The sequence below is a fragment of the Grammomys surdaster genome, unplaced genomic scaffold, assembly GCF_004785775.1.
Source record: "Grammomys surdaster isolate TR1022 unplaced genomic scaffold, NIH_TR_1.0 354, whole genome shotgun sequence".
Classification (NCBI taxonomy): Eukaryota; Metazoa; Chordata; class Mammalia; order Rodentia; family Muridae; genus Grammomys; species Grammomys surdaster.
Genome location: NW_021604773.1, coordinates 37,941 through 55,130, shown reverse-complemented (window position 1 = coordinate 55,130; position 17,190 = coordinate 37,941). Strand labels below are relative to the sequence as shown.

The following is a 17,190-nucleotide window of genomic DNA, read 5'->3' as shown; positions in this document are numbered from 1 at the left end:
TTTTTTTTTGTTGTTTGTTTGTTTTTTTTTTTTTGTTTTTGTTTGTTTTTTAGGCACCATCCTGATTTTGAGTTTTTGTCTGTCCCATGACCACATATACAAGTTCCGCTAAACCACCTTCCCATTATCCACTCTGGGCAGACTGAATCAGTCACACACTTAGCTCTGAACAAACTAGACTAGGCTTAATATTGCACACCTGGAATCTCAGATGGAGGTCGGGAGGAGTGAGTTCAAATCCATCCTTGGCTACAGAGGAATTATTGCAGCTTTTGGGAACCAAAACAAGGTTGGTGAGGTGTCTGAGGGACTAAACATGCTCTTTTTCTCTCTTGGGTTAATGTGTATGAACAGGAATGGCTAGGACTTAGAATCTCTTCCTGATAAGTATGCAGATAGGATGAAGGGCCTTGGCTAGGTAATAAACGTGACTTACAGCAGGGCTGGCTTCTTCCTCATGCTTCTGACCCCAGACAAAAAAGCATGGCAGCTTAAAACAAAGGCCAGTCAGGTCTCTGCTCTGATGGACTGGTTCAACAAGTTCAAGGCCAGGTCAGGACACGTTTAAGCCACAGTTGTGGGTCAGTCAGTGGTCCTGTTTGTCTTCAAACTGACCAATCCTAAATTAGGGAAAGAAGGCAATTTGACAACTTCAAAACAGAACAAAAACTAGCCCCTTAAGGAGAAGCTGGACCTCTGCTTTCTGAGTTTAGGACATCTATCCTGTCCTGTGCCCCCTCTCCCATGCATGGAGGATCTTTTCTTGGTCTGCTGCCTGTATTTCCTCATCGCTAATAACAGTTGCTTTTGATTGGCTGATTCTGCCTGCTCCTGCTTGCTGCATTTGAGTGAATTTGCCTGCTGCTGTCACGCTAGAGATTTTTCTTGCCTTTTGATTCGCGAATTAGCAAAGAAAATAAACCTGATCAAGACCCCTAGATGGCAATAAATATTTTGCCTGCACACACGCCTTTGCATCACATATGCTCTTGGAGGCCAGAAGAGGGTATCAAAAGAGAGAAAACACACATAGATACCACCACAACCAAATAACAGGGATCGACTATCAATAGTCTCAATTCCCCCAATAAAAAGCCACAGACTAACAAAAGGATGGGAAAACAGGATCTGTCTTTCTGCTGCATCCAACAAACACACCTTCTTTTTTTTTATTTTTAAAAAAGATTTGATTTATTTTATGTATGTGAGTACACTGTAGCTGTCTTCAGACACACCAGAAGAAGGCATCAGATCCCATTACATATGGTTGTGAGACACCATGTGGCTGCTGGGAATTGAGGTCCTGGTTGCTCAGGACCTCAGGAAGAAGAGTCAGTGCTCTTAGCCACTGAGCCATTTCTCCCGCCCTCAAAAAGTACACCTTAATGTCAAGGTTAGACATCACCCTAGGGTAAAAGGATAGTAAAGATATTCTAAGCAAAGGAACCTAAAAAGTAAACTGGTGTAAGCATTCTAATATCTGACAAAATATACTTCAAACCAAAATGAATCAGAATAGAGAAGGATATCACATAATCATCAGAGAAAAAAATCCACTAAGGGGACATTGCGAATTTTAATGTCTATGGACCACCTAAGTTTGTAGAGGAAGCAACCATACACAAAATAAAACAACAGTGTTGGCACACGCCTTTAAATCCCAGCACTTGGGAGGCAGAGGCAGGCAGATTTCTGAGTTTGAGACCAGCTTGGTCTACAGAGTGAGTTCCAGGACAGCCAGGGCTATATAGAGAAACTCTGTCTTGAAAACCAAACAAAAACAAAAACAAAACAAAAACAAAACAAACAACAACAAAAAAAAGAGGACCACTCAACCTGCTTCTTTTAGTAACCAGCTTCTCTTTTTTTCTTTCTTGGGTTAATGTGTATGAATGGATAGGAATGGCTAGAACTTAGAATCTCTTCCTGATAAGTATGCAGATAGGACAAAGGGTCTTGGCTATGTAATAAACATGACTTACAGCAGGGCTGGCTTCTTCCTCATGCTCCTGACCCCAGACTAAAGCAAAGCAGCAGTCAGGTCCTACAATTTAAATCACATATTGACCCTCACACAGTGATAGTGACAACTTTCAGTATCACACTCCCACCAATAAACAGGTTCTACAGACAAAAAATACACAGAGAAATACCGGAGTTAATAGATGATATGAACCACGTGGATCCAACACATACCTACAGAACATTTCAGTGAAACACAAAAGAATATACTTCTTTCTCAGCACCTTACAGAGCTTTCTCCAAAACTGACCATATATTTGGATACAAGGCAACTCTCAACAAATACAAGAAAATGAAAAAAACTCCGTGCATCCTATCAGACCACCATGGATTATAGCTGGCCAGATATCAACAACAGAAACAACAGAAAGTTTACAAACTTGTAGAAACTGAATGACTCACTATTGAATGAAAAATAGGTCAAGATAGGGATAAAGAAAGAAATTAAAGGATTTTCTAGAATGGAATGGAAACGAACACAAAGCATAACCAACTTATGGGACACAATGAGGACGAATTTCAGAAGCAAGTACATAGTACTATATGTGCCTACATAAAAACAAACAATCCCCCCAAAAAAGAAACAATAATAGCCTCAAATAATATTAAAGTATCTTGGGTACTCTAACAAAGCAAGTGAAAGACTTGTATGATAAAAACTTCAAGACATTAAAGAAAGAAGTTGAAGACATAAGAAGGCCTGGGCAGAGGGCTGGAGAGATGGCTCAGTGGTTAAGAGCACTGACTGTCCTTCCAGAGGTCTTGAGTTCAATTCCCAGCAATCACATGGTGGCTCACAACCATCTGTAATGGGATTCAATGCCCTTGACAATGTGCTCACATACATAAAATAAATAAATAAATCTTTGCCGGGCAGTGGTGGCAAACACCTTTAATCCCAGCACTTGGGAGGCAGAGGCAGGCGGATTTCTGAGTTTGAGGCCAGCCTGGTCTACAGAGTGAGTTCCAGAACAGCCAGGGCTACATGGAGAAACCCTATCTGGAAAAACAACAACAACAAAAACCAACCAACCAAACAACAACAAAAAAAAAAAAAAAAAAGAAGAAAGAAAAGAAAACAAAAATCCCCAATTTAAAATGGGGTACAGATCTAAACAGAATTCTTAAAAGGAGAATTTCAAATGACTGAGAAACACTTAGAGAAATGTTCAACATCTGTAGCCCTCAGGGAAACACAAAGCAAACTACTTTGAGGATTTCATCCTCCAGCTGTCAGAATGGCTAAGATTAGCAACACAAGCGACGGCTCATGTTGGTGGGGATGTAGAATGAAGGGAAGACTCATCCATTGCTGGTGGGAGTGAAAACGTATTCAGCATGGAAATCACTGTGGTAGTTCCTTAGGAACATGGGAATCAATGTACCTCCAGATCCAGCTACACTCCTCTTAGGCACATACCCAGTGGGTGCTTTATCCTATTACATGCTCATTGCTCTTCTATTTATAATAACCAGAAACTAACTGGAAACAGCCTAGATATCCCTCAACAGAAGAGGATAATGAAAATGTAGTATATTTACACATTGGAGTCCCTAAAAGAAAAGAAAGAAAGAAAAAAGAAATCATGAAATTCACAGGTAAATAGATGGAACTAGAAAAAAATAATCATCCTGAGTGGAGTGTCTCAGACCCAGAAAGGTTAATACAGTATGCATTTACTTATATGTGGATATTAGCTGTTATGTCAATGATAACCAAGCTACAGTCCCTAGAACCACAGAAGTTAGGTACAGGAAGTAGAGGGGACAGGGAAATAAGAAGGGGAATAAGGAGAGAGACAGCTAAAAGTACCATTTGAGGGATAGTATGGAAACCTAATATAGCCAAGCTCCCTAAAATATATACACATATGAAGGTGATCTAAAAGAAATTGCCAAATAATGGGGAAGGCAGAGCCTCAACTGGCCATCTCTTGTTACCAAATGAAGCTTCCAGTACCAGGACTGGGCTATACCTAATTGAGTTGTTGGTCAAAGGGGTCCCATGGGAATCCCCAAACAACCCAGGCTGTTGACAAGACTATAGGTTGTTCTCCACAAATTGATGGCAAGGCCCCACTGCTGAAGACAATACCCACCCAACTCAATCAAACATGGAGAAGTCAAAGCTGGTGCCTATACAGAACCTTCACTTCTGTGTTCTAGTGTCTCCGGTACAGGAAGATACTCTGCACACTACCAAAAGAGATATGTAAACACGAACCCAGCCACGAACCTTTTGATCTACAGTGGTGTCCTGGCTGCAAGATATGCTAGGACGGAGGCAGCAAGAAGTTTGTGGGAGTGACCAACCAGTATCTGACCGAAAGCCTACTCCATGAGATGGAACCCGTACCTGACACCGCTTGTATGGCCACGTACCTGGACTAGATAGCCAAGGAACCTAGGGTAAAGCCAAATACTACTGTTAAAAAGAAAAAGCAATAAAATGACTCCTAGTGACTTTCTGTTACTCATAGATCAGTGCCTTTCTCAGTCATCATCAGAGAAGCTTCCTCCTGCAGCATATGGGAACAGATACAAAGAGATCCATGGTCAGACATTTAGCAGAGAGTTGAAGTTCTTGGAAAACTCAGCCCTAAAGGGGTGTGTCTCCATTATATCCGTACCCCAACCCCTGCCTTGCAAGGAATTCTGCAGAAGAAGAGGCAAAAAGAATGTAAGAATCAGAAGAGATGGAGGACACCAAGGAGGAAACAAGGTTCTCTAAATTGACATAATCAAAGCTCACGTGAACTCACAGATCCTGAGGCAGCGTGTACAGGGCCAATATGGGTCTGTACCAGAGCTTCTGCCTATTTACTAATTATTCCCGTTAATTTTTTTTTTTTTTGTGGGAGTCCTGAGAGTGAGAACAGATCCTATCTTGTGCCTTCTCTTGGATTCTTCAATGTCTCTCAATTGTGATGCTTAGTTTTTACTTTATTGACCAAGCCAGCTCAGTCAGGCAATGGGTTCTCCAGGGCAGGAGCGAGGATTAAAAAGAAAAAAGACAATTAGACAATATTGTAGCATTGTAGCTGCCTGCAGCCATTAGTTGAACGGGTTCACCCGGAAAGAGGGCTGGGAACGAAAGGGGGACAGAGAGCGAGAAAAGATGAAGCCAAGACAAAGTTCTCTGATCAAGGCTCGATGGTTTAATGTTAAGCTTTCAATTTAAAGGGGAAGACCCCGCCCGAACCCTTCCTAGTTTCAGCCGGCAGAGTTGGGTGGGATAATCCGTTCTTGGTCATGGGTCAAGGCCGGAGATGTCTCAAGGCAAGCCCAGGGGCAGTTCTTCTTTCAAGTTCCTATAGCAGGATCAATGTGCAGCCAAGGTGGGTGACTCCACCTAGGTGTCTATTGATATGCAGCCAAGGTGGTTAGTTCCACCTAGGTCCTATTATCTGGTCTCTTGTGGTAAACAAGGTCACGGGCCTGCTCAAGGCTGGAGGAAGGGCACATAGCATGACCGCAGCCAGTTCTGAGGCTGAGGCAGGTTTATTTTTTCCCAGTCTGCTTTTATACCATTTTAATTACATGCAAGTAATAAGGTCAGGTCTAGGTTGAGGAGTAAGCAAGACAATAAACACAAATAGTCCAGGTACAAGCCAGGCAATAAACAAAGTCCCTCAATCACTGTTTCTAAGGGTTTATCAGGATGACCAAGATATCTGAGCCTACTTCCCGGTCCTAGTCCACAATCAGATTCTTGCCTGAAGCCTACCTCTTTCTTTGTTCTAGCTAAAATTAGATTCCTGCCTAAGTTTACTTCCTTGTCATGGCCCAAAGTTAAATTCCTGCCAAGTGGCCCCAAAAGCTGTCCATACTGTATTATTAAATTATTATATTTCATTGAATCATTATCCCTTAAAAGCCTGTTTGCTTGCTTTCTAGTGAGACAGAAAGGGAGTTGATTCAGATGAGAGGGGAAGTGGTGTATAACTGGGAAGAGTAGAGTAGGGGAAGCCATAATCAGACATTTTATGTGAGAAAAAAAAATCTATTTTCACTAAAAAGAAAAAAAAAGTAATTCCTTGTCAGATGTGATGCGCACACGCCTGTAATCCCAGTACTGAAGAGGCAGGTAGGCCTATCTCTGTAAATTCAAGGCTAGCCTGGTCTACGCAGGTACAAACAGGTGAGCTAGTGCTACCAAAGTGAGACCTGCCTCAAAAAAAACCACACAAATAAAAAGGGGGATTGCCTGGAGGTCTGATCCCTAACACAACAAAACAGAAAACGATACCAACCAACCAACCAACCACACCAAAAACCCCAAACCCTACCTAAGCAACAATGTCAAAAGAATGTGTTTCCAGAAATCTCTGAGGTCCTGGGGCTATCTGTGGAGGTCTGTCCTTGGGTGGGGCAAGGCAGGAATTACGGTAAGGACACCAGCTCTCAGCAGCTACCTGTTCCTCCTCTATGCTTCCCAGTGACACCATAGGAGCTCCCAGAACCACCGAGGAGGGTTTCCTCATCTATTCCAGCCAGCCCCACTCATTCTCTCGGCCTTCATCAGTGTTCCGTTGAAGGAACACATGTGTCAGGGCCAGCAAGACGGCTCAGCAGGTAAAAGGTGCTTGTCACCAAGTATCCCCAGGACCCCGTGGTGGAAGAACAGAACAGGCTTCTGCAAGATGCCCTTTGACTTCCATGTGAGCACCCTGATTTCCACAAACAAACAAACAACGTAGTTAATCAAACCAAATCAGAATGTGTCATGAATTCATAATTCTGGATGAGAAGACAACCCCTATAGAGAGGGGACACATTTCAATTATTTGAGTAGAGGCATCTAGAGCTGAGGTGATTCTGAGGGAGAGACAAGTTAGGGGAACACGCCTGCCTCCTCCCCTCTCCGAACCCAAATGTAGAGATTGAACCTAGGGCCTTGCTCTTGCTGGGCCTTTTAGTCCCAGTCTTCTTTAAACTTTCTAAATAAAAAACAAAAACAAAACAGAAGAAAACAAACAAACAAAAACCTAAACAAGGTCGGGTTGGTGGTACACGCCTTTAATCCCAGCACTGGGAGGCAGAGGCAGGTGGATCTCTGTGGATCTCTGTGGCTCCGAGGCCAGCCTGGTCTACAGAATGAGTCTAGGATGGCCATGGCTTTGTTATGCAGAGAAACCCTGTCTCGGAAAAACAAAACAAACAAACAAACAAACAACAAACCCCCACAAAAACCAAAATATCTTTCCCTCCCTCAAAAAAGAAAACAAACAAACAAACAAACAAACAAACCTCCAAACTAAACCAGAAAACCCACTTGTCACATGCATTCTGTAGGACTTAAGGCTAGAAACCTAAAGAGGCCCCTGGCCTGATGGATTGTTTCCTAATGAGTCTGCGTAGTTCAGCCTTCCTACTGGGCTGAGCAGTAGTGAGGGCCAGAGCCGCCTGTCAAGTTTCAGAGCGTCATACACCTCCTCCTTTGTGTCATTCTGCTAATGAGATCTGCTCTGATTCCCCTTCTGGCCCAGAGGCCCTAATCTCTCCTAGCAGGGGGCTGGGGAGAGGGGAGAGAGGGGAGGTCCCCTCGTGACAAGAAGTGACCCAGTGGTGAGCAGAGATTACCGTGTGCATGTGGCTGTGTGTGTGCACGCGCTTGAGTGCACAGCCTGGTGTTCAGAGAAGGAGAACAGAGTTGAGTGGGGACTGGGACTCAGAGTGATATTAATACCTAAGCAGATGAGGGAAGGGACAGAGAAGGAGGGAATTACTGAGGGGGAGAGAGAGATGGTAGGAAGATGTGTATGTGTGGAGTAGCAATGAGACCTTCAGCACAAAGATTGCAAGAAGCAAGCAGAGGCTCTGAGACCAGGCTGCAGCCTCAGGCTTAGGTGGACAGGCAGAAGGGTCTCAAAACGAGGGAGGGACCCACAGACAGTGGCAGAGTGACAAGGGAGGGAGACACAGTGGGAGATGAGAGAATGCAAACTTGCCTTACAAAGGGAACTAGAGACAGAGTCAGGCACAGTGAAGGGCTGGAGGGATGGCTTGGACTCTCCAGAAGGATACAGAATCCGTCTCCAAACCATAATGGTGGTTTATAACCTTCTGTAATTCCCATTCCAGGGGATCTGATGCCCTCTTCTGGTCTCTTGAGGCATGAGGCACGCACGATACCATAGATGTATAAGCAATAAACAAATCTAAACAAAATACACACAGAGAGACAGAGTCAGACATACAGAGACACTCAGAGATCAAAAGACAGAGAGAAAGAGAGACTGGGAGGAAAAGAACCAGAACTGGAGGTGCAGAGAGACAGCCAGAGACAGAGACTAGAGGTAGAGTCTCACAGAGACACAGGTGGAGACTGACAGAGAGACAGAGAGACAACCAGAGACATAGAGATTTAGAGACAGAGAGTCTAACAGAGGCACAGGCAGAGATTGACAGAGACATAGAAACTCAGGGAGCGGCGTAGACAAAGACAGAAAGAAACTCAGAGAGACAGGGTCTGAAATAGTGATAAAGACATAGAGGCAGAGAAGAGAGGCAATAGAGAAGATACAGAGCAATGGAGAGAGGGCAGAGATCTCGAGAGATAGAGTTGGGGGCTGAGGAAGGAAGGGAAGAAGGGAGAAAGACAGAGAGACACAGAGAAAGAGAGAGAAACTGAGGCAGAAAAAAGGAGAACCATCAGGAACTACACATTTGAATTAGTTCACTCATCCAGGGCACAGGTCTCTCTTCCCAGTTATTCCAGCTGTGTTAGGAGACTTACAAGTTCAATGCTAGCTTGGGCCACAAAGAACAATCCAGAAAGCCCTGTGTCTTTCTTTTCTCAGGCTCCCAGGAGCACTGTACACTTCTCTCTGTGGTCCCAAAGGCATTTCTTTCCAGATAGTAGCTGAAGCTAGAGGGACACCAGTTAGACCTAAGGAAAGACTGCCCCAAGGAGTGGGGGCTTCTGGTTGCAGGCAGAAGTTGTTGGGCCTTCCCTCCCTTCCTCATCAACCCTAATTGCTAAAATGTCACTGTGGGGGTGGTGGCAGTGGGATTAAGCAGACGGTGCCCTTCCCCCAGCCAATGTCACCTCCTGTTGCCCAGTGAGTCCCCCACCTTCCCTGGGATTACCCTTCGAGATCCAGGCCACAATAGATGACATCACTCTAGCTCAGGCTTAAAGTCACCCCATGTGAGGGGACCTATTTCCTCTAGCCTCTGCTGTCTGATGACACCATCCAGGACCTGGGCATCCAGGAGAGTCCCCATTTCTTCTTTCCAAAGGTGAGTCTTTGCAGGAGAGACTGCTGAGCGGACCAGGAAAAGAAGGGGAGAGAGAAGGGGGTGAAGGGATAGAGGAGAGAGAGAGAGAGAGAGAGAGAGAGAGAGAGAGAGAGAGAGAGAGAGGAAGGAAGGAGAAAGGAGGGAAGGAGGGAAGGAAAATAATAGGAAAATAATATTTTATTCTCACCCATGTTTCCCATGTTTTCCCGGGCGGGCCTGGTCTAGTTTGACATGAAGATGGATTTGTGATGCTTTCTGAACAAATTAACATAGGGTTGAGATTCAAGTATGTGTTCATGAAAAAAGGTCACTTAAGGACCATGGTAGGAAGGAGTAAAGTCATACCAGTTGGGGACCAGTTGTTGGGATCCAGGAGTGGCCTTAGGGAGAATGGATTTTATATTCCAAGGACATTCAGAGGTGGAATGTCTTATCTAAGCACACATCCTTGGTGTGTGAGTATGTTTGTGTGTTTGTGTGTATGTATGTGTACAATGCGTGAAAGTGTGTGTGTGTGTCCATGTAAGAGAGCACCTGTGGAGGACAGAGATAGACATACTGGTTGACTTCTTAAATACTTCCGTTCGCTATTTTTTTCCTAGAACTCTCTAGGTAGACCAAGCTGGCCTTGATTTGATGGCTCTTCCTGCCCCTGCTACCCAAGTACTTAATGTTAAAGATGTTCACCACCACACTCAGCCCATTTCAGACAAGGTCTTTCACTGAATCTGGATCTCCTGTCAAGCATAGGCTGGCTGGACAGCGAGCCCTGTCCATCTGTTTGTCCCTGTTCCCTCAATGCTGGGGTTATAGTATGCCCAGCTTTTATCTGGGTGCTGGGGATTTGAACTCAGACCCTCACGTATGCACAGAAGGTGCTTGGTCTATTGAGTTATCTCCCTGCTCCACCGCAACCTTTTAAATTTAATTTTATTTTTTTGAGAGGGAATCTTATGGAGGATAGAGTGGTCTTGAACTTGTTCCGTCACAGACAGAGGCTGGTCTCGAACTCCTCAGCACCACTACTCCCACTTGTATTTTCTTTAACTCTTTGGGATTTTTGCGGGAGTCCGAGTCAGTTCTCTGCTTTCACCATGTAGGTCTTAGGAATCAAACTCAGGTTTTTGGGCTTAGTGGCAAGCATCTTTATGGTTGAGCCCTCCTGTGGCCCCTGAGATTTCCTTTTCATTTGTGTATGTACCAATGCATACATCATCCTCTCCCTGGAGAACGTTGGTTCTTTTCACTGCCTGGCACTTGGGTGCTAGTTGGCTGTTGACAGGATGGATCCCTGTCCTATTAGATTGTTTATTAGTTAAAACATGGACTGGGGCTATAGCTCAGTCAAGAGAATAAGCGCTAACTTGTTCTAGACAGCTATTTGCTCACATACAAATGGGAGAAAATTTACGCTTAACATTTTTTCTCTTTTAAAAAATATTTATATTTTTATTCACTTTACATTTGGATCACTGCCCCCTCCCTCTTCTCTTTCCAATTCCACTCTTACATATCCCTCCCCCCATTTCTCCCTCCCCTTCTCCCTCGAGAAGGGGAGCCCCCCTGTGGATACCACCCCACCCTGGGACAGCTCAGCAGGTCTAGAAACATCCTGTCTCACTGAGCTCCATCCAGGCAGTCCAAATAGTAGGGAGGGGATCCATGGCAGGGAACAGAGACGGAGACAGCCCCTGCTCCATGTGTTAGGAGAACCATATGGACACCCAGTTCCACATTTGCTACAGATGTATAGGTCTAGGTCCAGCTACTGCATTAAGCTTAACATTTTGAGGCCAATGTGGCTGCTAATTTCTGTTCAATGCCAGCTCAACAAGTAAACTGGAATTCTTTCTCTGAAGTTGAGAGCAGGGCTAATGTTTCTAAGGACTCAAGTTGCAGATATTGAGTTTTGAAGGAAAACACCAATATTACTGACTTTTTTTTCCCCTCAATGGCTGCAGCAACTTTTTTAGGGTCTGTGGTCATCCAAATGAAATTATAGAGACACGCAGCAGGGGATAGTGGTGCATGCCTTTAATCCTAGCATTCGGGAGGTAGAGGCAGGCAGAGCACTGTCAGTTTGAGGCCAGCCCAGCCTACAGAGTAAGTTCTAGGCTAGCCTGCACTTCATAAACTTTACATCAAAGGGAGACCTTACCTTAAAAAAATGGTTAAGAGTACTGGCTGCTCTTCAGGAGAACTGGGGTTTCTATTCCAAGTACTCACAGGGTGGTTCACAACTATTTGTAATTACAGTTTCAGGGTACCCAATAGCCTTTTCTGGCTTCTTCTAATGGCACCAGGTGTGTTTGTGTTCATAGAAATACATGCAGACAAAACACTCATACACATAATATTAAACAAAACCATCAACACAAAGAAAATAACAAAAAAATCCCAGAAACAGCAAAGTTCAATATTACTGCTGTATCTGTCCATCTATCTATCTATCTATCTATCTGTCTGTCTGTCTGTCTGTCTGTCTGTCTGTCTGTCCGTCCGCCCGTCTATCTATCTGTCTATCTATCTGGTTTGGTTTTTGGAAACTGAGTTTTTTTCTGTGTAGCCCTGGCTGTCCTAGAACTCATTCTGCAGACCAGGCTAGCCTGGAATTCAGGAACTCATAGAGATCTGCCTGTCTTTGCCTCCCAGGTGCTGGTATTGAAGGCCTGGGCCATCATGCCATATCTATCTATCTATCTATCTATCTATCTATCTATCTATCTATCTATCTATCTATCTAAAGTCTTTTGTAGCCCATCTTCTCCTCTCTCTCTCTCTCCTCTCTCTCTCTCTCTCTTTCTCTGTATGATATATGCATTTAAGTGGGTGTATATATTCGAATATGCCTGCATATGTGGAGCCCAGAGGATAACATTTATGTTTTCCTCCATTCCCTCTGCCTTGTTGCTTTGGGACAAGGTCTCTCAGTGAACTAGATGCAGGAGATTTTGACAAGGCTGGCTGCATAGCCAGCTTTCAAGATCCACCTGTTTCTGCCCTTCCTAAGGCTATACTTAATGGGTACACAAAGCCATGCCTGGCTTTTTGCATGGTTGCTACGAATGTGAATTCAGGTCCTCATGCTTTTGCAGTAAGCACTCTTATCTACTTAACCATTTCTTTGGTTCCGACCCCACTTTACTTTTGAGACAAGGTCTCACATATCCCAGGGCAGCCTCTAACATGATAAGTAGCCTAAAATGTCATTGGCCCTCCAAGCCGCCACCTTCTGAATTCTAGATTACAGTGTGTGCCACCATACCCAGTTTATGTGATGTTGGGGATTGAACCCAGGGGCTTTGTACATTCGAGGCAAGTACTGTACCAGCTGACCTATACCCCAAGCCTCCTATTGTCATTGTTAGATAGGGTCTGGTTATGAATCCCAGGTTGGCTTTGAATTTGAGTCAATCCTCCTGCCTCAGGCTCTGAGTGCTGGGAGGGCAGATGTGAGCAAGCCCCACACCCAGATAGAGATCAAGAAGGAGTTAACAGGGTGTTGGCAGGGTGATGCTGGTTAGAAGTCAGAGAACAACATGGAGGCGGCAGCTCTCTCCTTCTACTGGGAAACAAACTCAGGTTGTCTGGCTCGGCAGCAGGTCCGTTGACCCATTGAGCTGTCTTACTGGCATTATTATTTTGTGTGTGCATATGTGTGGTGTATATTCATATGTTTGGGGAAGTGTGCGCACCTATTGGGTTATAAGCTGACTTACTCTATTACTTTCAATACTATTATTTTGAGATTTGTTTTCTCATTGAGCCGGGATCTGAGCTGATAGCCGTCTTTGGTGATCTCTTGTGTCTGCCTCTCACAATCTTAGGGTTCATGTGGTCAAGCCTACCTCCCCAACTTCTGTATTTTGAGAAAGAAGAATCTCTCTCTGTAGCTCTGGCTGTCCTGGAACTCACTATGTAGATGGAAATGGCCCAAAACTCAAAGAGATTCACCCACCTTTGCCTTATGGGGATTTAAGGCATGCAGCACAATGCCCAATACACTGACTTGGGTGCTGGATATGAACTTGGGTCCTTGGTGATTGTGGTGCGACAGCTGTTCTTATCCACTGAACTACCTTTCCAGCTCATGTACTAGCATGTATTATTATTAAGATTAAAAAATATTATTTGTGTATTTGCACTTGAGTGAGGGTGCCTACTGAGGCCAGTAGAAGGCTGTGGCTCCCTTGAAGCTAGAGTTACAGGCAGTTGTGAGCTCTCTAATATGGGTGCTGAGAACTGATCTTGAGTTCTCTGGAAGAGCAGCAAGCACTCCTAACCATTGAGGCAACTTTCAGCCTCAGCATCCCCCCACCTTTTTGGAATATGTTTTATTATTAAAAACTATGTGTGTGTGTGTGCACTAAAACTATGTGTTTGTGTCTGTGTGCTTGTGGATAAGAGTATGCATGTGTGCAGCTGCTTCTGGAGGCCAGGAATGTAAGATCCTCTGGTGCCGAAGTTACAGGTAGACCCATCCACTGTGGGAGCTGGGAACTGAACCTTGGTCCTCTGAAAGAGCAATGAATGCTCGTAACTGTTTAGCTATCTTCTCAGACCTTCTTCTCCTTCTCCTCCTGTTTTTCTTTTTTTTTCTTTTTCTTTTTTTGGTTTTTTAGAGACAGGGTTTCTCTGTGTAGCCCTGGCTGTCCTGGAACCCACTCTGTAGACCAGGCTGGCCTCGAACTTAGAAATCCGCCTGTCTCTGCCTCCCAAGAGCTGGGATTAAAGGCGTCCGCCACCACCCAGCTCCTCCTGTTTTTCGAGACAAGGTTTTTCTGTGTGGTCCTGTGTGTATGCAATGTCTACAGAAGAAGAGGGAATTTGATATGAGTTACCATGTGAGGCTGAGAATAGAACCCGGGTCCTCTGCAAGAGCAGTCACTGCAGGACTGTCTTTCCAGGCCCTATGCATTATATGTTTAAAATTAGTGCCTTGTTTAAAAATCACAAACAGTGGCATAATGTGCATGTTGATAGCACTGGCTTTTATTCTTTGACTATACATAGTATATAGTAAATATGTTTATAAACTACATATATATCAAATGACACTAAATACAAATATAACAAACATTTATATGATCTGTTATTATCTATAATTTGGGTATACAGTATATGTAACACATGCCCTTAGTATCAAAGTGTGACTTTGACAGTAATCTCAGCATTTGGGAGGTAGAGGCATGAGTATTGCTATGAGTTTGAAGACAGTCTGGGCTACGTAGTAAGTTTCTATCTCATTAATGGTACATCTAGGAGACAGCTTATTCAGTAACCTGCTTGTTTTATAGGTATGAGGATCTGAGTTTGTTCCCCAGAAGCCAGGTTAAAAACTGGGTGTGGTTGGCCGGGCGGTGGTGGCGCACACCTTTAATCCCAACACTTGGGAGGCAGAGGCAGGTGGATTTTTGAGTTCGAGGCCAGCCTGGTCTACAGAGTGAGTTCCAGGACAGCCCGGGTTATACAGAGAAACCCTGTCTCGAAAAACCAAAAAAAAAAAAAAAAAAAAAAAAAAAAAAAGAGATGTGATGTTGTGTTTATAATTCCAATATTGGTGAAACAGAAACAGCTGGATCCCTGTGGCTTGCTGGCTAGCTATCCTAGCTTACATGGCGATTGATTTCCAGACTAGTGAGAAACCTGATCTTAAAAACCAAGGAAGAAACCAGGAAGTAGATTGCTTGCCTAGCATTTGTGAAGACCTGGGTTTGGTACCTAGCACTGCATAAACCAGGTATGGTGGTACTGACCTGTGATCTCAGCACTTGGGAGCTAGAGACATGAGGATAAAGAATTCAAGGTTAGTCTCAGCTTTCTGGCAAGTCTGAGGCCAACCTGAGCTACATAAGACCTTCTCTCAAAAATAAAATGAAAAAAAAAAATGAGGTGGATAGCCTGATCAATAAACTGGGGGTTGAATTTGAATTTTAGCCTTCCCTCCACTTACACACACACACACACACACACACACACACACACAAACATATACACTTACCCCCTGGGGGTGATGGCTGATCTCAGCACTTGTGAGGTGAAGGCAGGAGGGACAGAAATTTGAAATCAGCTTTGGCTACAGCCTTGGCTAGTTTAATGTCAGCCAGGGCTACATGAAACACTGCTGCATAAAATCGGAAAAGGATTTTCTTCTTCTTCTTTTTTTTAATTTGGGTATTGTGGCTTGGTCTACAACTGAGTTCCATGCCAGCAGCCAGGGCTGTAGAAAAACTTTAATCTAGTAGCACAGCTACTCTGGCAAGGGAACGTATCTAAAGAGATAGATCTGTGTGATCTGGCTGGAATATAGATATACCCTCTGTACACTCTTTTAATCCCTTTGGCTGGAATATAGACAGCCTTTAGTACACACCTATAATTCCAAACAATGATGTCTAAATTAAGGGGCTGATAAAGTGATGAATCAGAGAAAGATTTGACAGAGTGAGTCAGAGATAGGATTTGTACAACTTTCATAAGAACAGACAAGAAAGAGGCTACTTAAGAGCAGTGCAGGGGGAAGAGTTGAATTGAGTTCAGTTGCATTTGATGCAGTTCAGTTGAATGCAATGGAGTTCAGTTGAGTTTGTGCAGTTCTGTTCAGTTTGTGCAGTCAGTGAAGTCAGTGCAGTTCAGTTTGTGGAGTTTAGAAGTAGTTTTTCCAAGCAGAGCAATTCAGTCAGAAGCAGAGAGAAGCCAGTCTGAATCAATCAGTTTGTAGAGGCATTTGAGTCAGACAGTTGAGTTGAACCAGCCAGCCAGAGTTCAGAAAGGGTGAACTTATTCAACAGTATGTCTCAGAGGCTGAAATATTCTAGGCCTAGGTTGAGCAGATGGAGGCTAGAAGCCAAAGTCTTCAAAGTATGGGCTTGCAGAAGATTGGATTGTATGGAGGCTTGAAGCTTCCACGCCTAGGCCTAGGGATAGTTAGATAGAAACACTCTGGACTCAGCCCAAGTTATGTATTCACACACCTTGGGTACAGCTCTAATCTCATCACCTCATCTGAGGAAATAAAAGTGACAATTATACAGGGCTATATACTGAGGCCCAGAAGCTTATTATGTAGACCAGGATACCAGGATGGCCTCAAAGTCACAGAGTTCTGCCTCCTCAGCTGGGAGAAAATGAATGTATCACAAAACCTGGCCTCTAAAAATGAGGGGGGGGGGATTTTGATGGGCAAGGTTGGTTGGATCCCAAAGAAGACCTGAAGCAGAATGTGAGTCTCAGTGTGTAAATGCCCAGGCATTGGGCAGAGTAGTCTGTTGGACACCCCATTCTCTTGTAGGTGCCCTCATCTGGGTCCCAGTCTCTGAAGATCATGATGGCATATATGAACCCGGGGCCTCACTATTCGGTCAATGCCTTGGCTCTGAGTGGCCCCAGTGTGGACCTGATGCACCAGGCTGTCCCATACTCAAGTAAGTGTGTTCTCCTTCTGACTTCCAGTCTGTCTTTTAAGAATCTCAGGTTCATTGCCCTCAGGAGAAAAAGCATTCATGGGGTGGAGAGGGCAATGGGGCTTTGTACCAGCTCTATGTCCATTTGCAAAGGAGTCTGGCATTCCAGGGACTTTTACATTCCCCAGGAATTCAGAGGAGTGTATGAATTCAGAGGAGTGTATAGTCATGATATTGACTCCCTCTGGAGGGAGAAGAGGGTAAGGGAACCAGTCTGGAAGCAGTATCAGTAGGATTTCCATCTGTTTGTAAAGCTTTCTCTTTTCTTTTTCTCTTTTTGGAGTAGAGGTTGTTGGGCTGGAATCCAGGGCCTCGTGGCTTCTAGATAGGCACATTAGCATAAAACTATGCCCCACCATAACTGCAGGACTCTAGGCAAGGGCTCTACCACTGAGCCACGCCCCCAGCCCCTCACTGGGGGATTCTAGGCGGGGGCTCTACCACTGAGCCACGCCCCCAG

General features: G+C 44.4%; 1 protein-coding gene across 1 annotated transcript in view; it reads left to right on the top strand.

The window, feature by feature from the left end:
* Nucleotides 1-16,564: 16,564 nt before the first annotated feature.
* Crx (cone-rod homeobox) overlaps nt 16,565-17,190 on the top strand; it is a 5,743-nt gene continuing 5,117 nt past the window's right edge. The window contains exon 1 of the mRNA XM_028779558.1: nt 16,565-16,691. Within this exon, the coding sequence (XP_028635391.1) occupies nt 16,592-16,691 (100 nt within the window). The 5' untranslated portion in view covers nt 16,565-16,591. The remainder of the gene's footprint in view (nt 16,692-17,190) is intronic.